The 23,554-nt window shown below is 53.0% G+C and overlaps 1 protein-coding gene across 36 annotated transcripts in view; it reads right to left on the bottom strand.

The window, feature by feature from the left end:
- TLE3 (TLE family member 3, transcriptional corepressor) overlaps nt 1–23,554 on the bottom strand; it is a 50,167-nt gene that overhangs the window by 6,133 nt on the left and 20,480 nt on the right. Inside the window, exons 5-16 of one of the 36 annotated variants that reach the window (XM_055277936.2) lie at nt 21,926–21,988; nt 20,314–20,418; nt 11,930–12,134; nt 10,375–10,391; nt 6,453–6,572; nt 5,344–5,394; nt 4,308–4,460; nt 3,795–3,936; nt 3,104–3,303; nt 1,950–2,026; nt 701–950; nt 91–338 (exon numbers count right to left, since the gene is read on the bottom strand). In XM_055277936.2, coding sequence (XP_055133911.1) covers nt 91–338; nt 701–950; nt 1,950–2,026; nt 3,104–3,303; nt 3,795–3,936; nt 4,308–4,460; nt 5,344–5,394; nt 6,453–6,572; nt 10,375–10,391; nt 11,930–12,134; nt 20,314–20,418; nt 21,926–21,988 — 1,631 coding nt within the window. Of the gene's footprint in view, nt 1–90; nt 339–700; nt 951–1,949; nt 2,027–3,103; nt 3,304–3,794; nt 3,937–4,307; nt 4,461–5,343; nt 5,395–6,452; nt 6,608–10,374; nt 10,392–11,906; nt 12,135–12,566; nt 12,609–20,313; nt 20,419–21,925; nt 21,989–23,554 lie in introns of all 36 variants that reach the window. The other 35 variants (XM_055277944.2, XM_055277947.2, XM_055277937.2 and 32 more) reach the window with 35 other exon arrangements.

The following is a 23,554-nucleotide window of genomic DNA, read 5'->3' as shown; positions in this document are numbered from 1 at the left end:
ACAGGGCCAAGGTCACAGCAAACAAGACCAGGCAGGATGGGTAAAAACTTCCCCAGGACAAGGCACTAATGCTCCCTCCTGCCGGCTCACCTGACCAGGGTCTGGTTGTGCAGGTCCCAGACAGCAATGTTCCCATCGCTGCAGCAGGAGAAGCAGACTTTGGCGTCAGGGCTGATGGCCAGGGCGTAACAGGCGGGAGCCGAGGACGTCAGCTCGGCCTTGATGCGGGGCGTGGGCGAGGCCAGGTCCCAGATGGTGAGCGTGCTGGCCTCGCCGCCCACGATGAGCGTGCGCCCATCAGGGAGCAGCTTGCAGGAGCGGATGTAATTGTCCCTGTTCTGGAGGGAGAAGGGGCAGGGCTGAGTGCTGCCTACTTCCCCTCCTGGGCACCAGGAGAGTCCTGTCCAGCAACACCGAGCACCCTCACCAGTCCTGCTTACAGCCTCCCCTATACCCAGCAGCTGCCAGGCTGTCTCCATTCCTCAAATTCACAACCCTTTGATCTTTCATGAATACCAGGAGGTCAGTATCAGCCCCACACAGAGAAGGCACAACTGAGGCTCAGAGAGGTTAGTCAGCTTGCCTAAAGTTGCTCAGCCAATACGATGCTGAGCCGGGCCCTGGGGCTCTCCCCTGTGGCCCAGGCTGCCCCATCCTCCTACACCAGCTGGAGGAGTCACGGTGGCCCTGGGATTCTCACCAGGCAGTCCAGCTGGGAGATGGGGCTCTTGCTGCCTGGCTGGCTGATGTCCCAGATCTTCACGCAGCCCTTGCCACCTGTGTAGACGTGCCTCGTGGGGTTGCTGATGGTCACAGCACACACCACCTCCCCGTGGCTGAGTGTGTTGATCTGCCGGGCATGCCGTGGGATGCCGGGGCCTGCCAGGGCGTCGTGGGGGAAGGGCACGGGCTGCATCTGCCCATCAGCGCTCACATGGAATGAGTATGCTCTGAAAAGGTGAGAACTGTCACTGCTGCCATCCATCCCGGCCCCTCAGAGTTCCCACAGGCCTGGCCCAGGTCACCTGCACCACCCCCGACTGGCTGCCCTGCCTCCAGGCCCCTCTGCTCTGAAACCTTTCGAACCCAGTAACCCCATGTACTGGGATGGCTCCATCGGGGTGGAGAGTGATTAACAGACCAGCTTTGATTTTTACACCCAGTTATATATCCTTGCTCCAAATCAGACCAGAAACCCACAGATGTCCTGGAATGCCCTTTCCCATGATCCATACATTCCCCCAACATGCCAACCCTGGAAAGGGCCTGGCTGAAATGCCACCTCTTGCTTTAGGAGCCGGTGGTATTGGGGAAGGGATCTGCTTGCCCCTCCAGTAGCAAATGGGAAAGTCCGTGTCAGAGCCAGTGGGGAGCCAGCCCAGCCTGCCCGCTGTTTCAGGCTCTGGTGGGTGCCCTCTCAATCAGCATCTAGATTCTCGTGGACAATTAGAGGACTGTGTCAGGCAGTGTCTCGGCATTATCTGTAGGCTCAATCTTTTAGTTTCCTAGCAACCCGAGGAAGTGCAGGGCTGGGGAGAGTGTGCCCTCCAGGGGAGGGAAGCACTGCTGACAGGGAAGGGCCTGCGACCAGCAGCACTGGGGCCTTCCCAGTAGGTCGAACCCAAAGGAGTCAGCAAGGCCCACCACAGCTCCAGGTGACTCGGTGAGGAGTGTTCCTTCTCTCCCAGCCCAGTGGCCACGTACTTAGCTAACCCCATGGCTCCTCTGTTGGAGGGAGCTTCTGTGGGTGCTCAGAAGTGTGGCTTGGCTACAGTTTCCTGGGGTTGCAACCAGCCCTCGATGCCTCCAGAGGGACAGATACCTTTCCAAAGGGACATGCACCAGGGCAAACCCTTGGTCAAGGGATGAGGGGCGTTGTTGGAAGAGGGGGTGGAGTGCTCTCTCCTGCCCATCCTACAAAGCATGCAGTAAGTATAGCCAAAGCTTACGGTTTTCCTCCAGGAATGGAGGCCAGGCTTGAGGGGAGGCCTGTGGCCCGCATTGGGGGGTGAGGGTCAAAACCAACCTGGAAAGCAAGGCAAGACAGCCCTCCATCAGCCGTGCTGCCACACATCCCCACCCCTGCATCCTCCACCACCCACCCGGGGTCCTGCCTGCACGGCTCTGCCACTTTGTAACCCAAGAGACAAGCTGAGCAGAGCAGAGCCCATTGATTCAGAGGAGACACAGGCCCAGGAGGGCCCGTGGCAGGGAGGGGGTGACAGTGCAGACCCCCACTCTGAACCAGCATCCTCCCTATTCTGCAAGGCAGAGCTGGCCCTGCCCTACTTCTTTCCTCTCCTGTGATCCTGCCAGTGGAGAGGAGGCCACCCCAGGTCCAGAAGGTAAAAAGGAAAACTGTCTCCTAAAAAAGGGCCCCTCTCCCCGCCAACCTTAACTCTTCTTTTTATTTTTTGAGATGGAGTCTGGCTCTGCCGCCCAAGCTGGAGTGCAGTGGCGTGATCTTGGCTCACTGCAACCTCCGCCTCCCGGGTTCAAGTGAGTCTCCTGCCTCCACCTCCCGAATAGCACCTGCCACCATGCCTGGCTAATTTTTGTATTTTTAGTAGAGATGAGGTTTCACCATGTTGGCTGGCCAGGCTGGTCTCGATCTCCTGACCTCAGGTGATCCACCCACCTTGGCCTCCCAAAGTGCTGGGATTACAGGCATGAGCCACTGTGCCCAGCCCCTAACTCTTATTATTCATTCACCACAATGCAAAGTCTTATAACGACCAGTCCCATCTATGAGACCCTTGCTCCATGGACATCACCTGACTCGCCCTGGAACTCCCACCCCCCAGAGCCGGGAAAGCCAGATGTCGGCCCCGTTTCGCAGACTGAAAGGGAGGCTGCTTTGCATGAGGTCACAGGGCAGCTCACAGGCCAGTAGGGGATGGAACCCTGGTCTGCTAGCCCCGAAGTGTGTGCCCTTCCAGCCAAGTCTCAATTGTTTCCGATATACCTTCTCCCCACAGGGGCAGCTGCCTGGCCTTGAGACCCTGAAGGGCCCCCTTTAGCATGTGGGGAGCACCCCTCCAACCCCCACTGGCTCCCCACACCGCGCCCAGTCCCCAAGAAAGGAGCCAAAAGGTCTACGTACAGCTCCAAAGCTCACCATTGGCGATCGGCCGTAGGCAGCGGCCGCAGCGGCGGCGGCGGCGCTCATCTGGGGTGGGATGTTGTGGAGGCCGGCGTAGGCTCCAGGACTGGTGAGGGAGCCGTTCATCTCGTGGTGGCTCATCATGGCGAAGGGCGCCGCATAGGAGCTGGTGATGGAGATGGGCGTGCGCAGAGCCGAGGCTGCAAGGGATGGGCGTCAGGGAGGTGGGCCTTAGGGGGATCGGGACATGACCATGGCCGCCTCACCCAGCAATAACCGTCCCTGCATTCTTAAGCTGCCTGCTCCAGGCAGTCCTCTCAGACTGAACCCACCCAACTGAGATCCCTGCCTTCAGAGCCAAAGAAGCTTAGAGCTTGGCAGATGCACCCATCTCTTTTTACAGAGAAGGATATGGAGGCCCAAACGGGCTTGCTTAGAGCCTCACTGGACTAGTAACAGGAGTGGGAACAGATCTTGGGAGCCCTGACCTGTCTGATGCTGCTTTCACGTCTGGCCCAGCAGGGGCCCCAGAAACCCTGGCATCACCCCCTCAAATCTGACTGTGAAGTCCCCAAGGGCAGGCCCTGGGAGACACTGCCTGTGCTCTATCCCATGCTTGTGTGTCACCCCTGCCCTGGCCAGGGGCAGACCCCCTCCCCCCAATCAGATTAACCCAGCCCATGGTGCCTACCCATTATACCTATCGGGTCCATGCCCGGAGGTTTACCCGGCATCGACCTGAGCCCTGGGGTCGTGCTGGTGCCTGGAGTTGGGGCGTCGTTCCTTGGGGTTGGTGTGTTGGACTTGAGCCCAGGGGTGGAGGATTTGTCGTTCTGAAGACAGGAGATGCAGAACAAGAGAGGCCATGAGGCTTCCATTCCCCTAGGAGCCGGGCACAACTGGTGCCGGTCCCAACGTGAAGCCCAGAGCCAGCCCCTTTTGAAGCTTCTGCCGAACAGCTTCTCAATCCTTACCCAACCTTGTTTGGCAGGGACTGGGGTGATCACTCCCATTTTACAGACGTAGCAACCAAGGCTCAGAAATGTTAACTCATTAGCACAGGCCCAGCAGGCACAGGAGGTAAACCAGGACCAATCACCCATCCAGCTTCTTCCACTCCACCCCTCTGCCTGCCAATTGGCACCACCCCAGCTCCAGTCCCTGCCGCTCCCTTCCCACTCCCTTCCACCCAGACCCCACATACATGACCAAGGTCTTTGGTCTTGGAGGAAGGTGTGCTACTGGAAGAGGCCACCGAGGCGGGGCTGGTGGGGGCATCTTTTTTCAGGCTACGGGCCTTGTCCAGCCCATTTTCAGGAGGGGAGTGTGCCGGGCTGACCCGGGGCGTTGCGGGGTCCTGAAAACACAAGTGATGCAGAGATGCACTGAAAGCAACAGCCAGCCTTGAGGCATCCCTGCTCTAGGAGTGGGAAGAGAGAGGGCATGGGTGATGGGAAGACGAGCTTGGCTGAAAGACTGGAGGCCCCAGTGAGGGGAAGCTAACTCTTTTTTTTTTTTTTTTTGAGACGGAGTCTCGCTCTCTCACCCAGGCTGGAGTGCAGTGGCGCGATCTCGGCTCACTGCAAGCTCCGCCTCCCAGGTTCACGCCATTCTCCTGCCTCAGCCTCTCCGAGTAGCTGGGACTACAGGCGCCCGCCACCACGCCCGGCTAATTTTTTGTATTTTTAGTAGAGACAGGGTTTCACCGTGGTCTCGATCTCCTGACCTCATGATCCGCCCGCCTCGGCCTCCCAAAGTGCTGGGATTACAAGCGTGAGCCACCGCGCCCGGCCGAGGGGAAACTAACTCTTAACCATCTGGTCTGACTGAGGCCTAGAGAGACTGGAAGGGTGATCTGCCCAATGTCAAACACAAGTTCAGGATTTCAATCAGCATGGCTGGGTTTGGCCGAGTGTAGATGCTCTCCAGCTCCTCCTCAGGCCCCTGAGGCTGAGCCCCTGGGGGGATGGAGGATCACGGGGAATAGAAGATGGCCCCCACCTGGGATCTTTGGGGGTGTCTCTCTGGAGACCCACTGCAGGAGGCCCTCTGGGCCCATAAATGCCTGGACACCATGCAGCAAAGCCCTGCCCTGCTCCTCTTGACCCCCTGAGACCCCAAGACTGGAGGCCTTGTCTCCCTGCTCAGGCTGCCAGTAATACTAGAACACAGAATAGATCCCACCCTGGGGAGGAATAATTCCAAACCAAGAGCCCCCTTGTGACCAGGCCTGCCCATACCTCATTGGAAACATCCACCACCAGATCATCACTCTTGTCCCCATCACTGTCCTGCAACCAAGAGAGAAGCCAACTGGTCAGTAAGACGCCATACTTTCCCCACCCCTGACTGAGCCCAAACCACCCTGTCCTTCTACTGGCCAGGACCTGAAGCTGGGCCAAACCCCAAAGTCCATGCTTTCTACTCCAGCCCTGCCCTTCAACAGGCTCCACTCCAGCTCAACACGGTCTCCCTGTGAAGCTGTCCCCTAGCCCAGTCCCCAGGTTACTCCACTCCTGTACCCACTGGGCAGCCGCACTGACACCCGCTCCAACATAGCAGTTCTAAGCCCCTGCCCCCACAGCCTGCCCTTCTGCTTCTCTCTGAAGCCAGAACCTTCTTCCCAGCTGGTTTCACATCCACCATCCTTCACAGTCAGTGTGCTGCTCTCACCTGGTCATTCCCACCCGTCTGTGTGGGATGGTAACTTGCCTCCTCTCACAGAAACACAGCTGAGTGTCCTTCAGGTGCTCAATGTGTCCAAAGCCACACAGCAGCCATGTGGCTGAAGAGGGCTGGGTGCAAGACCACTGAGGCCCTGCACCATATCCTCCCCTTCCCTCTGTCCCAGCTCTCAGCCTGACACAGGGGAAACACAACAGCCATGCTTCCACTAGGGTCTCACGTGCCGGGGGCATCCTATTAAAAGGCTAGTAAAAGCCATGACTGGGTGGCCAAGTGAGTGCATGCCTGGGGCCAACTGAGAGGACTGTAGGGTCCACATTTTGGGGGGCACTGGGAGCAGCCCCTTAGAGCCAAGTGGGATTCCGGCAGCACCATGACAGCAGCATGGGGTTGTTGGCCTGTCTGTGGGAAGAGACCCCACGGAGACCAGGATGACCTCCCCATCCCCCTCCACCCCACAGTGGCTTGCAAGCTTACAGTGTGTGTGAACTTCACCCTAGCCCTGTCCCCACCCTGCCCTCCTCAATAGGGCCCCCTATCGCCACCTGTGTTTCTCTGACTCACTGCCAACCACAAGAGGACCCTGGCCACAGCTTGGGCCCTGCAGACACCCCCTGCCCTACCCAACAGAAATCCCAGTGGTGCCACGGCGCCTTGGACGTACATATCGGCTCAAGCTGTCCTTCTCCTCCGCCTTCCGCTTCTTGGCTTCCATGCTGTAGTCCGCAGAGCCCCGGTGCTTCTCACTGGCCCGGAGGCTTTCCGAGGGTGACACAGAGTTATTCTGGAAGGAAGAAGAGGGTTTGGGGTTAAAACTTTCTGCTGCGTGGAACAATTCACACATCCGCACACAGCTAAGTGCAGGTGACACAGAGGTCAGGGGAGGGAAGAGAAGCTGAACTCCTCTCTGCCCTGCAGATCGTGGCTCCATCAGAGCCTTGCCAGGGAAGACTTCCCCACTCCCCTGAGACTGAGTCCCTGGGGAGATGCCCTGGGCACATCCCCAATTCTCTTTTGCAGCTCCGCACTGCTATTAAGTAATTAACCCTGCAGTAAGCCATCTGCCTTCTGGCCTGTGTGACTACGCTCCGTGAGGGCGAGGGTCACCTGGGTTTCATTCACCACCCATCTCACGCTTGCTACACTCATTTGCTCAAAGGAGGGATAAGTGGAATTTGCGCTGAGTCTTGTAAGATGGATCTGAGCTGACAGGCGGGGGCCATGAGCAATACTTCATTTGCTGAGCCCAACAGGAATGGGGAGATTGATAGGGAAGGAGGGCGTCAGGCAGCCACCAACTTCCCAGTGGAGATGAGCAGCCGAGCATTCTGTGTGAACACCTCCGCCTCCATGGTGAGGCTGTCAGCTACTCTGGAGAAACACCAGGGTTGTAAAAAAACAAAAATGCCATGTCATGAAGCCTTTCCCTCTGATAGACAGGAAAAGGAGCAAGGGCAGGGACAGTCACCGCCTCTGTAGCCATCACCAAGTGGAGACCCCGAGAGGTTGGCCAATGTGCCCAAGCTCCCCTAGCAGAAGGTGGCACAAAGGGAACCCCAAATTTTTGTGAGTTCTGCCTCAACTATAAAGCCAATGGGATGAGAAGCCTTTGGGATGGGAGGCCTAGGAAGAGGGAAGATGACGGAGCAGTCCTGGGGGTTGATAGTGGTCAGAAATCACCATGGGGCTGTTACCACTGAGCTGGGGGAGAGGGAGGGAAGTGCAACTGGCAAGGGCACCTGCCAGCAAACCTCTGTGCCCAGAGAATAATATCAGGACCAATACCCCTCTACAATATTTGTGAGGTTGACTCCTTTCTGAGTCCAAACTTTACCTTCACCCACCCACCAATTTCCGAGCAGCTGCCCTGGGTCAGCCCTGGTGCTGCAGGCCAGAAGTGGCAGACTGAATGAGGCACAATCCCTGCCCTCCAGGAGCTCATGGTCCAGCTATGATGGAGCTGGAAGAAAAGGACAGGCCATCCCGGGTCCCAGTTCCCATGCAACACAGGAGGTCACATGGAGACCCAGAGGGACATCTGTTCAGAAGAGAAGAGCATCAGAAGGCAAGTGGAATAAGGCTTCCCTTCTCCACTTCCCAGAGGCCAAGGGTGGCTCAGGGGCAAGGGCCACTTGGAGGGAACGGGGCTGAGCGGTATTCGGTGGGAATAGTGCGGCAACCAGCCTCAAAACTTAATTTCCTTTCCTAAGCCGGGTTCTGGGCAGCCCTACCCTGCCAAGTTTCTGCCTGAGGCAAATTAAAATGGCAGAGTTATCAAGCCTTGAAGAAAACATGGAGGTTATAATGGAACTGCAGCTCAACCTTCCCCACAGCCGTGCAGGAGCGGCGGTGATGCGCGCACAGCCGCAATTCAATTAGCTGCTGCAATCGCCGGCAGAAAAATCACCGTCATTTCATTTCATTTCCTCTGACGGTGGTGGCCACCCTGTGCTAAGCAGAAATGCTTCCAGCCCCTCGCACTGGCTGCCCCTTGCAGGCGGGCGGGCAGGGGAGGGGGCGTGCGGCTGCTCGTGTTTCTCCTTGCGACCCGGTGCTCAGCTCGGGAGAACAGCGAGCTCTTTCTTCTCATGCAGTCAGGCTGAAAACCCTCGCCGCTACCGGAGAGTCATGTCAGGCATTTAGCGGCATCGATCCAGCCCGCCTCTGGCTGGCAGGCGGCCAAAAAACTAAGTATTTTTTATTGCTTCGGCTAGGCAAGGAAATATGAATGAAGCTACCACTAATTGGACTCCAGACTAACCCCTTCTGGGACAGCTTCCAGCCTGTCCCCCCATCCCCCCTCCCACTCTGACACAGCCTTGTCCTTCCTGCCGTAGGCCTCATCTGTTGACAACCTGGTTTCCAAAGCCTGATTATTTCAGTCTACACCGCCCCTGACACCATCACCATGCCACATGCCATGCGCACAGCCTCGGCCCTGAACTGCCCACTGCTGCCTCTGCCCAGCATCTTGATTCATTCCCATTGGAGTTTCCTGAGGCCCATGTGTGCCATGCATGGACCTCAGCGAGCATAGTAAACAGCCCAGCTCTTGCGGGTTCCCGGGGGGGTCTTTTAGCAGAAAACTTTCACAGATGGGGCACAACGCCAGAAGCCAATAGGGATGAGAATGAGGTAAAGACTCATGCTCTTTAGAGAGTGCTGGGCTTCCCACTCCCCCTCCAATTCCACTGAAGTGGGCCCCTGCTAGCCAGATAATCTGGATCCTCAGTCAGGTTATAATGGGTCTTCCTAAACAAAGCTGAGAGGTTGGTCAAGCAGGAATTATTCCCATGGATGGATAAGGAAACTGAGGCTCAGAGAGGCCAAGAGAACTACACAGGGTCTCATAAAGCTGGGAGCAGACCTCAGCCTTAAAATGTCCAATCCAGGCCTCCTCCTATCTAGGCAAACTGCCTCTCTGAAAATGGCATGTTAGAGGATCAGTACTGGGGCAGCGAACATGGATTTTCAGCTTCAATGACTCCTCTCTTAGGTACCTAGCCATTCCTCAGCCCAAATGTGGTCCTGGATTTCTGAGCATGTAGGCGGGGCAAGAGGCAAAGGACGCCAGCCTCACTATTAATGGGAAGTTTAAAAAGTCAGCCTGGGTTGGGGGAGGGCCAGGAAGGGAAGGAGGGTTGGATTGGAGAGAGCTGCGCAAGGAAGCTGCTGTCTAGATGGTTAGTTAACTGCCTGACCTTCCAAGTCCTACTTAACACGAGGTAATAACCAAAGCCATCCTAACAGATTAGATGGCCCCAGATACAAGGACGGCGATGAGGAATAAAATAGCTTTGCTAATCGCTGGAGGATTTTTTTTATCCAGACTCCACTGCGCTTATTCAGAAGGCTTATTCACTTGAAACAGAACCTCGGAGCCTCAGTGTGATCAGAAAGATTTACAACAAATCTCAGAGCTGGCAGACACGCAGGCGGCCTGGCCTTAATGCTCGCCTGCTAGCACTTTCTTAAATCGAGTGAAAGCCCAGAGCAGGGAGAAACTGCAGGCGTTTGAAGGGAATGAGAGGATGCAAGATCATACAGGAGGCATCCTAGCGGGGGGGGTAAGTAAAAACCTTGGCCCTGAACATGGGACACCTCGGTACTTAGCCCTGGGTTTAGCCCAGAGACTCCACAAAGCCCCTCGCAATGGAAGATCCAGGGCTGGTCAGCTGACCTCTCAAAGTATCACCTCTCATATGAAAGGGAGTTAGAGCTCATTTAGCCCAAGCTCGTCATTTGACAAATCACAGACCTAAAGCCTGGAGAGATGAAGGGCTTCCACAACTGAAGGTTACTCTCAACAGGTGATGACAGCAGCTCCCATTTTATGACAGTAACTACCCCTCACCCAACCACTGGCTCTGGACTAAGACATCAGCACTGAAGCCAGGACTCCCAGCTCAGCAAGAGTAAACAAACAACAAAATTCCCAGTTACAACCCACACAGCAGAACCGGGAACCCAGAAGCAAGCTTTGGACACCAACTGACTGGTCTCAGGCCCGCGATTCTGGGAGCCCCGCGTCCCACCTCCTCCCAGCACCCAAACACCCCTCCAGGTTCCAGAGTGCCAACACTTACCGCACTGGATTCTCTCTCTTTGGGGAAAGAAGGCCAGGATAGGAGGAAGGTCAGGCACCCCAAGACAAAAAGACAAAAAAAAAGGAAAAAGGTCAGTCTAAGTCCAGCTGGCTTTTGTGATTTTCTAGTGCACTGGTTTTAAAATGGGCAGAAGGCCTGGATTGCTGTCTCTGTGGATCAGCCAAGGCAGGGCCATTAGGTGGCATTTCTCGGTTTGGAAATTCGCCACCCAAATTCCAATGCTGCCCCCACCCCTCCAGTCCCCAGGGTGGGCAGGGGAGGCCCAGTCCCCAGGGTGGGGAGGGTAGGCCTTTGACCCAGTTCTCCCTGTCATGCCAGAGGGCACCAAGTTTACTCTTTAGCAGACTAGGGGTCTTAAGATCACAAGCTTGAGAAGGATCATGCCATATAAAATACCAGCAGGACCTGGAGTTAAGAACTTTATTGTTTAAAAAAAAAAAAGGAATTTAGGAGTGGTTTCTTTAATTTTGTTTTTGAAATTAACACCATTCTCTGATTCTTTGTCAGGATGCCCCTAAAAGCTGAAGCCTCTGATAATTTGCCCAGCTAAGCACTAGCTCCCCAGTTCTCCTGTCTGCTATGGAGAGGCCCCTCTTCCTCTGCCAAAAGGACCATCCCACTGTAAGACAAAAATTGTAGTCTCCAGTTCCCGGGACCAGCTACCACCCTGTGGCCTGGGCCAAGGCAGGATGGTGACATTCCAGGTCGCTAGTGCTCAGAAGGTGTTGGCTACGTGCCCCAGTCAATACCATATCTAAGGGCAGAGTGCATTTGGCACCAATTTTTGAAAAGGGCCTCCTAGGGAGCCAGGCCTTTCTCTTCCCTGATCCAATGAACCCCTCCTGAGGCCAAGCTTGGTGCAACTTCCTGGGTCCTCAAGGTAGGGGCTGCAGAGAGGGTCAGGGAACAAGTTCTGACTCCAAGTCAATGTGATCTCTTGCTGGCGTGTGCACTACCCCCACTTACAGGCAGCCAGCTAACAAACCTTTACCTGAGCACTGACTGTGCACCTTTCCCAGGTTTCTGCATCGGTGAGACATAGATGTAAGGAAAACACCCAAGAGCTTGGCCCCTGTCCTAGGGAACTAATGATCGTGGTGAGCACAAGACATTTTCCAGGGGTAGGATGTAAGACGACAGTAACAAGGACTTAGCCTTGGCATACCAACTCTTAAACTCTTATGGGAACTTGAAAAAGCCCCTAGTCTGACCAGGAAGGCATCCTGAAGGGGTGGACTGGGGCTGGCCCCTGAAGGACAGGCAAGGGTGTTGTGGGAAAATGGGAGGGGGCTCCAGATGAACAGACAGGGTCTTCAGGACAGAGAATACCAGGTCCACACCAAGGAGTAGGAGAAGGTGCATGGGATTGGATGGCGCTGGCTTCCACGTGCCAGGTATTCAACAGATGGCTCCAAATCCTTGGTAACTCCTGGTCCTAGGGCAACAGCACTTGCTGGGTCCACTCACTGTGAGGCCTATGAGCGCCCATGCCCAGCCCTGCCCCGCCCCACCCTCTGCCCCAGCCCAGCCGCACCTCTGTGATCGAGTTCATGGTGGTTCTTCTCATCCTTCACCGTCAGATGGGCCTGGCTGCCCAGGGCACCCAGTGCCAGCAGCCCAGAACTGCTCCCTGTCACTGGGGGGATTCCTGGAGGCTGGAGACCTGACGGGTGGGGTGGCAACTGGACCGGGGGGCCGTGTGTGGCATGGGAGAGGTGCTGCGCCTGGAGCTGCTGCTGCTGCAATGAAGTCGGTGGTGAGTACAGCCGAGCTGGGGAGGGCAGGGGAGGTGTGGCCACCTCAGGAGGGAGGGAGGGAGTGGCTCTTCCCATTCCTCTTGCTCCTTCATTGGGTGGGTGGCAGGGGGAAGCACCCCCAAAACCTTTGCCCCCAGCTCAGCCCACATGAATGTCTCGCTGAAGGAAGTCTGTTAATAGACTGTAATGTAAAGATTCATGTCTTCAAGCACCCCCCAACCCCCTGCACCCCAGTTTCAGGAAGAATTTCTCAATGTTTGTTTCCAAGCCTGAGATAAATAATGCATGCATTTAAAAAACCACAAAGTCATGGGGTTCCCTCTGAGTAGAGAGGGATCCATTTTTAAGCTCACAGCCCTGGCAGTGTTTGCTCATGCGTACATGCCTTCAGCATTAGCTGCCAGCACCTTCCACCCTGAGGCTGGACTCTGGGGAAGGCTCCTTATTTCTTAGGAACTCCAAGCCTGCCTTACAGAGCAGGGGCAGGGCAGGTCATCACAGCAAAGGCCCCAGAGCCAGATGAGCTGGGGGCCAATGGAATGAGTGCTAACGTCACCGGACATCAGTGGTGGAGAACGGGGTAACTGGAAGAGTGGAGGCTTTGGAACTAGACAGACCAGGATTGAAATCCCAACTCTGGCACTTTCTAGCTATGTCGCCTGGGGCAGGTTACTTTAAGTCCTGGAGCCTCAAATTTCCTTATCTGTAAAGGGGGAAAGCAGCAGACCCCAGAGGATTATTGTAAGATAATGTCTGCAGCAGCTCATGGCACACAGCTACTAAGCCTCATGGCAGTAGCTAACATTTACAAAGAGTTTAAAATGGATTCCTGAACCCTTCTAAAAACTTGCCATGCAGCAAGTCAGTATTATCAACAACAACAATGCAATTCTCCCTGTCTCCTCCCTAGTCAAGGATTCCGCTGCCCTGGCTCCAGAGGCCCAACTCCCCCACTCAACACTAGCCTCAGGGGCTTGGGCTTCTCTTTCCTCTCCCTTCGCCCCACCCAACTTCTTCTCCACTACTGCAAGAGAAGTTAGGTATGCTGGTATCCACCTATGCACACCTCTTTTTTCTCAACTAGTGCAAGAGAAGAAAACTAACATTTATTGAATGCCTGAATGAATGCCTGGGCACCTTCCAACCACCTGGCAAGGGAGGGGTTGTGGCCATTTAATAGATGCTTAGGGGGCTGGAGTAGGTAGCTAGTAATTGGCCAAATCCCACCACTAGTAAATCTGTCAACCACCAGCCCTCATCCAAAGAATGTTCATTCCTAAGAAGATCCCCAAAGCAAAAGGGGTTGGTGGGGAGTGCCATACAGAATACATCTGAGAAGCTTCCAGATCTCACACCTTACTAAGGGAGCTCGCCTGTCAATATGAGATGGTTTTCTGGCAACTGCGAAGAGATAACAGAACACAGTGAAGGCCCATGGCTCCGGCAGGAGGAGGCAGTAAGCATTTCAGGTTATGGATAAAGGGCCCTACTCTCCCCCAGCTAAGCTGCAAACTGCCCACCTGGCCTCATCCCAAACTTAATGGCAGCCACAGTAGCCATGGCACTCCTGGCCCCAGAGGGCTCCCTTTGTCAGTTCTGGGTGAAAGGCTGGCACTGCGGCCGTCGCTCAAAGCTGTCAGAGCATTTCTGTGATGTCTGTTGCTAGGCAGTTCCTGGGCACTGTCCCAGGGTGGTCTGACCCCACATCTGCACTGAGACGCTATGGCAGACACAAAGCTATGGGGGACCCTGGAGCCAGCATCACAGAGTCCAATGCGGAGATCCAACCCCTCCCAGCTAAGAAACTCCAGCTCCTCTAGGATGGGAGCTTACTCTGAGCTCCTCCACTTTTTCTTTTTTAAGAAAATGTAATCTTTTATATCTTATTACAAAACTAATACATGCTCATTTTAAGAAAATACTAAAAATAAGTAGATGTTAAAAAGTTTTTTTAATTACCCTTCAATCCTACCCTCGGAAGATTCTACTGTTAAATCTGCCTAGGTTTTTCTTTATGAAAATCTACACATTTCAAATGTATTTATATAGAAATGGGCTCTTGTGAACCATACTGCTATACAGCTTGATTTTAATTTAGCAATGTTCTGAAGAAATTTTCTTGTCCTTTTTAATGGCTACCTAGTATTCCCTGGTGTGGCTGGACAATACAACTTTATCTGGATACCTGGTTTTAAAACGAGTCTCCAGTAGGGCCCCTTTGTTTAGACAAATTGTTGGTAGGCCCGTTAATTCTGCTGGTGATAACTATTTAGTAAAATCCCAGAAAGCAAGGGCTGAGGTATTTAATCCGCATTTTATAGTGCACAGCCAATAAGATCCCTTGAGGAAGAGACAAAGAAGAGGAGGGGAAGGAAGGCTTCAAAGAAGTAGCTTTGCTGCCTGCAGACACAGCTAATTCCTCTCACGAACAAGTCTGTTTCTAGAGAAAATGTGCACTGAACATTTGTACCCAAGGAAAGATGGAGTTGATAGCTCCACGCACCCCGAGTCTTATCTTACCAGGAAAGGTCTCTTCTCCTACCCAACCTTCCGGGCTCACCTTTGCCCAGTTCAAAGGCCATCTCCTCTGAATGCCCTCCCACCTCAGGTCAGAATGGATTTCTCTGTTCTAAGAGCTCTAACGGCACAGACAATGGAGCCAGGCAGAATAAGGCGGACTTCCAGCTCTATCCTTTATCAGCTGTGAGTCCTTGGACCTGTGAGTTCCAGAAACACAGACTGTGTCTTCTCCATCCTAGCACCTCTAACAGTGCCTGGCATGTTTGCTCAGTACATGTCTTCTGGGTAAATTAGTGAAAATTTTGGAAAAGGTATATGAAGAGGCTGAGAAATGGTGTCCACAAGTGCCAACTGCCTCCCAGCTCCACGCCTTCCTTCCAAGGCCCAATTAGATGCAGCTAGAACAGTTAGTTGGGACAGGAAGCATCAATGGGGTCATGAGGTGTCCTGCTTGCCCAAAACATGAACCAGTGAACCAATGTCAGAAACTTGGAACAAAGGCAGCAGCGGCTGTTTGGCAGCCAGTGGCTTTCAAAGCTGTTAAGCTTCCAAGGCTGAGAGGCTGGTTTTCTGCCTTAGTGTTGTCAGGTAGGAGCGTCCTCTTTGCAAAAGAGAAAAGGAATCTCCCATGCAAAACTGAAGCGTTCCTCATCTCTGAGTGCAAGAGCAACCTGCTGCAAAGAGCCAGAAACTCCCTCGAGGTCTCCTTGGGGTGGGTTGAAGGCACAGCGAGGACTGGTCCAGCAGACTCTGGGAAGCAGGGACAGAAGAGCCAACCTCCAAGGCTCCTTCCTCAGTGCAAGAGCAGACGCCAGGGCTTGTCGGACGGAGGGTCTGCTAACAACCATCTTGGGTACAACAGAGAGTGAAACGAAGATTTTTCCCTGACAGGTCTGGGGGCCAGCGGGCAAGGCCCCACCTGACCCCCGTCCCTATCACAGCTCAGCACCTCCGCAGGCAGGCGGGCACAGCTATCCTCAGGCTGTATTCCTATCCCCTGCAACACGTCTGCTGGCTTCAGAGCACAATGTGCTCAAACACAGTGATGTCTGAGTGGGAGGCTGATACTGTTTTCAACTGAGTAGCTTTCCCCATGGCAGAGAAATGGAATCAATTCCACAATCAGAGACCGCCTGTCTCCAGCTTATATCCTTCCTTCCAATATGGGAACTTCTCCATCCACAATATGAAAGGAAGTCAATAATTCCCTCTTGCATCCCAAACCCCAAAGAGGGGCTAGGAGCCTGGAACCGAGCCCATGCATGGGCGTTCACTTTTCCCTCCTTGAACATGTCCTGCCAGAGCACAAACAGGTCAACGAACATGTACTCCACACAAGTGATAAGCGCCCGTGGCCTGGCTCAGAAGGTGCGGTTACTTCCAGAAGAGGTTGAAGGGAAGATCTTGCTTGCGGAGTATGTGTAATTGGATTATGCACATCGCGCCTTAGGCCTTCACTAGGTGATTTAATGCTGCGTTTCTCAGGTTCATGATTTGGGTTGAACTTAGAGAAGTTGTCTAAGCATTTCCAGAGCCAAGACCCGCCAAGGGCTCCCACCAGAGGAGTCAAAGACAGGCTCCTGACTGCGTAAAATGAATACTTCCTGCCCTCCAAGGACAGCGAGAACAGCTCCAGGCCTCCGACTGCTCCTTCTCTTTCACATCACTCAGTGGGCACCATAGCTCCACACGCATTGAGCTTCTGGGGTTGGTAATAGCTTTTAGTGCTCACAACAACCCTTGTGATCCCCACTTCAGAGATGGCGAACAGGCTCGGGAGGCTGAACAGCTTCATGAAGCCAGCAGCAACCAGAGCCCAGACTCAAATTCAGCATTACCTCCCTCCACCACGACTGCCTGGCTGAAAGACGGATCCTAAGGCACATTCTCTTGGCCATCCTTTCCCCTCATACAAAATTCAGTCAACTGAATGCAGCTCATCCACATCCTGGAGTGAATGCCTTAGGTATGGCTTCAAAATATCCTGTGTATTTTGTGACAAGCTACAACATCCCTCTTCCTCTCTTCGCTCCCACTTAAAAAAAAAAAAAAATCAAGTCAATGCTCTGTGACATCTCCCCTACTGTTAATTTCCAAGGGAATGAAGACCAAATTGTCAGTAGGTAAGCAGATGAGACCTCTTCCACTTTCCAGTCCAAAGATCTTGGGCCATGATACAGCAATGTAAAAAGAGGGTTCCAGAAATGGGTGATACATCAGCTCACAGGGTCTTAAATCTGCTTGGGAAATATAGATGCTGCCTTCTGCAAGTTGCTGACCAAGTGTCAAATTTCCCTCCTCGTGCTCAGGAATCTTGTCCTTCTAAAGCCCCTCCTGTTAATTTGATCCAAGAAGCACGTAACAGAAACAGGGCTACTGTAACCAAGTCTTGCCAGGCCCCAGCTAGAAGAGAGACAATCTTCCACCTGTCTTCCCTCGGTGGATGCTTGAGTTCCCTGTGGTCCAGCAGGGGAGTGGGGAGGCTTGGCTCGGCTAGAGAGCCTGGTTCCCTCTATCTGTCTTTCCTTCCCCTTTTCACACACACCACCCTGACCTTGGATCCTGCCCTTTCTCACCAGGAAGGAAAACCCTAGGAATACTCTAATCCTCATGATAAATATGCCACTGGCTACCTCCCTGCCCATGCCAGAGGTATCTGATTTCTCTTTGAGTTGAGCTGAGCCATGACCTCAGAATCTTTCAACTCCATGAGCAAGAAAGCCACTAAACAAGTAGTGCAGATGGAGAAACTGAGGCCTGGAGGAACAAAGTGACTTGCCCAAAGCCCTCCTTTAAGTCCACGACCAGGGTGGCAGGTTATGTCTCCTTCCGGAGCAGCAAATCCAACAGTGCAGTGGGGGTAGCCACTGGAAGCTGTCAGGAGCCTCCTGGGACCCTCTCTCTCCTGCCCTTTCCTGCTGGGGCCAGGATGCCCGCCCTTTTGTTCAGCCCGTGGCTCTGCATCCCCTGTTATCCTTCTTCACCTGGCTTCCCAGAGGCGGTTCAGCTGCAGCTCGCTATCTGCTCTCCTCGAGGAGGAGATAAAGAACGCCCTGACTAGATCAGCGGCCTCCTTCACTGGAGTGCAGTCAAGCACGGCTTCCCAGCACGAGCACGCCTCGGCTGTCCGTAATTCCTGCCTTGTGAGGCTCTGTCAGGCGCAGTGATTAGACGGCTGCCTGCTTAATGACAGGGCGATGGCTGCATTCACTCAGAGCTGGAGAAGCAATTACCTTGAAAATGCGGGTCACAGGCCCCACTCGTTGGCTTTAATTGAATTCCAATGTCTGCCTCGAGCTGCCTCGACCTAACTTGTAGCTTCCTAAATACTACTTAAAGGAAGTACAGCTAATCCAAGCAGTGCTTCTCCCCCAATTTTACTCCTTTCTTAAAACTTAAAAAAAATTATTTTCATAAGAGGATTTTAATTCCAAAGAGGGAGGCAGAGGGAGAGAGGGGACCCTGCTGTGGCCACCGCAGGGGTAGGAGGAGTTGGCCTGGAAACCTCAAGAAGATGGTTGAAAGGGGATGCGGTGAGGAGCTGGAAGAGGAGAAATGTCAGAAAACAGAATTCACAAGGTATGTCCCACCCCTGCAGCCCCCTGCTACCACTAGCAGAACCACCACCAAGCAGAGAGCTGGTCACTGAGACAGATGACACAGGCCACCCTCCAGGGCTGCACCGGGGCCAGGGGAAGAGCCCTGGGCTGGGAGTCAGCCACCTGGGCCTCTGGCCTGGCTTTGCTCCTCAACATCATTATCACTTCCCCTCTCTGTAAAACAAGGGCATTGAGCTAGATCAGAGGTTCTTAACCAAGGGCTATTTTGCCTCCTACGAATATCTGGCAACGTCTAGAGATGTTTTGGGGTGTCGCGAGTGTCGGGGTATTATTGACATCTAGTGGCTACAGGCCAAGGATGCTGCTGAACATCTCACAATGCACAGGATGGCAAAGAATGATCTGGCCCCAAATTTCAACAGTGTCAAGGTTGATGATCCCTGGGCTAGATGATCTCTGATGATACTTCAAACATTAAAATATCATGATTTCCCCTCTTGGGGTACTGCCTTTCAGCACTGAACACTTCTTCACGTTCCAGTTTCAAGACTCCTCTCTGCCCATTCCACATAGTAGGCCAGGATTCAAACCAGACCAATGCTTGCATCCCCCACCCGCCCAAGCAGCAGTGAGAAGTGTCCCTATGGGCTCAGCCCAGAAGGACAAACCCACTGGGATGCCTTCACCAAATGACTCTGCAACCATCTCGGGTCCTGACGGCGTGATGGAAGGGCCGGTGTCCGTAAGTGTCATTCTGTGATTCCAGCCTCCCAGCATTCCTGGTAGGAGTCAGGAGTGCCCAAAGAGATGAGCCGGTGTACATTCTCCCTTTACGGATACAGGAACTGAGGCCCAAGGAAGAGAAGGGACTTGCCAAAGGTCACGTGGGGGAAGAACCATGACTAAAACGCAGACCTCCAGGTTTCTGCCCCAGGCAGAAAAGTGAAGAGTCATCATGTATCCCACCAAGCAGAGGAAAATCCTGGGGCCTTCAGTTCCACCTTGAAATAGTGACTCCCATGAGAACAGAAAGAGGAAAGAAAACCAACCAGGTTCCCAGAATGTTGGAGTTGAATCAGTCTACTGCTTCCCAAGCCTAACTACACTTCAGAATGATCTAGAAATCGTTAGGAACACCTATTTCCAGTCCCATCCCCAGACCTATGGAAAAGACCTCTGGGGCAAGTACCTCTGAATCTGTACTGTCCAGAAGCTCCTCCGTGGACTGGGAAGCAGTGATCCCGTCCACCCCCTTCATTTCAGAGATGAAAGGTGGACAGGTACACCCCAAGGGTAAGAGCCTTGCCCAAAGTCACACTAAAAATACTCTTCTTCCTCAGGTCCTTATCTTAAATGTCACTAGCCTCACACCAAAGCAGCAAGCAGGAGACAGATGCCACTTGAACCTAAGAAATGCATTAAAGATACAAGCCAGGTAGACCCAGCTTCCCCTTTCCACTAAGGGGCCAGTCTGGAAGTGGGCCTCACAGAGCACTCTTGGGTATGTCTTCCTGTGTAAAGGGGAGACGGGACTTCTAGAAAGTCAGGAAAATCAGTCTTGGCTCCCCAGCTGGAGTTCACAAGCGTACATGATGAATGCTCAGCCAGGCAGCTTCGCGCATGGGACAGCAAGACGTAAACCCAAATTCCACAGCACGATGCACATCAACAGTACAGCAGAGACTGTTCTGATCCCAGGCGGCCAAAGAAGGGCAGACTTGTGCCAGGGAAGAGGCAGACAGGCCCCGGGGTAAGTGTGAGGAGGTGGCCAGGTACTGGCCAGTTGGCCTGGCCTTGAAGGTGACCCTAGGTCCCCACCCTCCTCAATGGCAAGGACACTAAAAGCCAGTGGAGGATGAGGCAGATGGCTGAAGAGGTGGATTTGAGGTATGTCTGGCTCCCCTTTAGTTTGAGGACTAGGAGGCAACTGGGAGCCAAGGGGGAAACAGCCCTACATGGGTCCAAGCTCTCGGGGTGCTTGTAGAAGCCGGAGCCCTGGGGCCGCCATTCTTTGAGGCCAGCTAAGGTCAGGGTCAATCTCTGGTTATGATAAATGAGAGGAATAAAAGGGCTATACACACGGTAAGAGGCAGATTGGGGAGTCCACGTACCCCGATGATGGCGTTCAGCTCCGTCATGGTGACCTGCTTGGCGCGCTCCACTGCCTGCGCCACCTGCTGCTGGTGCTGGAGGGAAGAGGGTGCGCGTTAGATGCAGCCATTCTCCTGGACAGAGGAGGTGACGGCTGTGCAGCACTGGCAGGGCCTCTCGGAGAGGCCCAGAGCAGACAGAGGAGCCCCACTGAACAGGCACAGGACACAAGTAGGGGGGGAGGGTGACAGGCCATTTTACTTTCTCTTTTAGACCTTTTTCAATGAGCATGTATTAGTTTTGTAACTGAAACTTCCTTTTAAGTTCTAAAATAAAGATGCATGCCAAAAGATGGCTATTAGTCAACCACACACACACAAATTTTTCCATGCAATTTGCATATGAGCTGGATATCAGATGATATTACAGGATGATTATTAATTCTCTAAACATGGTAACAATACTGTAATCATGAAGGATGGTATCCGTTTTTAGGAGATGCAGTTATAGTATTTAGTGGTGAATTGTCAGGATATCTGCAATTTACAGTCAAAGGATTTGGGGAGAAAGTATGTCTACATATACCTTATCCATACCTGTCTAAATAGAGAGAAAACAAAGTATGTTTCCAGATAAACAGATACAGAAAGAAAAAGTGGTAAAATGAACCCTAATGTAAACTACGGACTTTGGGTGATGATGTGTCAATGCAGATTCATCAGTTTCAACAAATGTACCACTCTGGTGAGGATGTTGGTAGTGGGGAGGATATGGGAAATCTCTGTGAACCTAAAACTGCTCTTAAAAAAATAAAGTCTATTTTAAAAAGTGGTTGCATTAATTCCCTTTGGCCTTGAGGTAGTACCAGCCACATACACAGCTTTCTCTCCTACTGGGCTGCAAACTCCGAGGGCATTGCCATATCTGATTCTTATACATTAATTCAATCATTTACTGGTCACCATTCTGTGTCCGAGACCCAGGAGTCCATGAGGGAGCTGACATGGTCCCAGCCACTGAGTGGGAGTAGAGGGCAGGGCCTGCCCTGCCTGGAGTGAAATCAGAGGAAAGAAACAGAGCCCACTAAAGTCGGCCCGTCTGTCTGGTCGGCACCAGGGGGCTTCTTTGCAGGCATTTATCTCAAATCACCCACTGGTCCAGCTGCTGTCCCAAATGGAGGTCCCTTGGAAGGTAGGCTTAGAAGGTGACATGACTACCTGGTCATGCTCCCAGCAAGGGCACTCTGTACCAGGAACTGAGGTCCCCTTTGGGCTGGGGATGCTAGTTTGGATGGGAAAGAGGCACCCACTGCCCACTGATGGTTAGGTCACATACCAGAACCCCCATCTCTGGACTCCGGCGATGGCAGAGAAACAATTCTATCAGAAGAAGGAGCAAATGGTCCCCCTGGTATGGCCCCCTGCCTCCAGACTAGCTGGAGAAGGCTCTGGAAATCTCCAGGTTGTCAGCTCAGTCAGTACGAATGGACAGGGGCTGAGGCTGGGGATGGGGCTGGGGCTGGGGCTCAGGCTCCAGTGAGACCCCACCAGCCACTGGGCTGATTTGGAAAGAAAAGGAAGAAATAATAAAAGAAGGTCTTACCTCTTGTGACAGGAAAGGCATGATCTGTGCTAAAATTGTGTTCAGTCTCTTCGCAATCTCTGTCTGCAAAGGCAAGGAGACCACATGAAGCTCAGGCAAATAAATCAAGTCACTGAAATGTCACAGACAAGTGGAAATGCAAACTCCCCCCAAACCACAGCCCCTCTCCATGGGGCTCCATCCTTTCTGTCCTCAGTCAGCCTCCTGCCAGGAGGCTCTAGCTAAATCCACAGCATGAAGAAATCTCTTTCAGCTCCCTCGCAGCCAGGCTGCCTACATTTGAGGGAGCTCCAATTTCCATCAGAGGTGGTCCACATGTCTGCTTCAGAATATAGTTTGCATCCTCTGGATGGAATCCCTAATTAAAGCAAAACGAAATAAAAATCACCCCCAACAACCCAGCAAAACCCATTGTAAGAGTGAAACACAGTTTAGTGAGAGAGGAATTGCTCTGCCCACTGGTGCCCAGTGCCAACAGGACACGAGCTCTCAGATAAATGGGACAAAGCTGATAAGTGGTCCTATGCGGCAAAGGGTTCCCTGGGACTAGCCTCTCCCTCACCAAGATCAATCCCTCCCCCATATATATGCTACCAGGCTAAAATCCTACCATTAAGCCTTCTTTCTTTCTTTTTTTTTTCCCATTGAGACAGGGTCTCACTGTCACCCAGGCTGGTGTGCAGTGGTATGATTTTGGCTCACTGCAGCCTCGACTTCCTGGGCTCAGGTGATTTTCTCCTGCCTCAGCCTCCCAAATATCTGGGACTAGAGGTGCACCGCCATGCCCAGCTAATTTTTTTATTTTTGTAGACTGGGTTTCGCCACATTGTCCAGGCTGGTTTCAAACTCCTGGGCTCAAGTGATCTGCCCACCTTGGTCTCCCAAAGGGCTGGGACTACAGACATGGGCCGCCATGCCCAGCCAACACTTCATTTTTTAGGATATAGCATTGCCTTGTCTAAGAGGCTGCTCAGAGATGTAATTCATTAGATCCCTAATCCCTCACAGAAGTCAATCTTAGAAAGGTAGATCAATTCTCTGCCTCATCTCCCAACACCCTAGAAAAGACTGCATTTAGAAAGTCAACAGTTTCTACCAGCATCCTATGTAAACTTTAGATCTCAGATCAAGAGTGGTGCTATAAGGGTTAACTGAGTCCATATAGAAAGGCCTAGAACCACTGACAGACGACTCTCAGAATTGCTTTTCTTATCTCATTCTGAATCCTGAGCCCGCTAGGACTGAGGTCCCAAAGCTGGCTTCAAAGCTTTCATCAGCACATAGCAATCTTTCAGAGACAAAACCATGACAACAGCCTTTAAAAATCTGTGATCATCTGCATGTCAAATGATTCTGGATGAGAAATCCTTGTGCACTTAAAATAAAAACAATCCAAAGGCGCATAAATAGACCCTGGACCTCGGGAGAATTCCTGGGGCTAACACCCTCCACCCCCTCCACCCTTGGCCACTAAAGAGCCTTATGGGTTTTTGCAGGCCTGTGTTATGGGCTGCCAGCCATGGTGGCAGGGCTCACCAACCTACGGAGCCTGTCCGCTACAGTGGGGGTTCCTGGCGGGGAGAGGATCAGGAATCACTGCTGTCAGCTTTCTGCCTAGAACACTCTAGC

The sequence above is a fragment of the Symphalangus syndactylus genome, chromosome 5 (genome assembly GCF_028878055.3).
Source record: "Symphalangus syndactylus isolate Jambi chromosome 5, NHGRI_mSymSyn1-v2.1_pri, whole genome shotgun sequence".
In the NCBI taxonomy this organism is placed as follows: Eukaryota; Metazoa; Chordata; class Mammalia; order Primates; family Hylobatidae; genus Symphalangus; species Symphalangus syndactylus.
The sequence above is the reverse complement of the archived record's forward strand: the minus strand, read 5'-3'. Positions and strand labels throughout refer to the sequence as shown.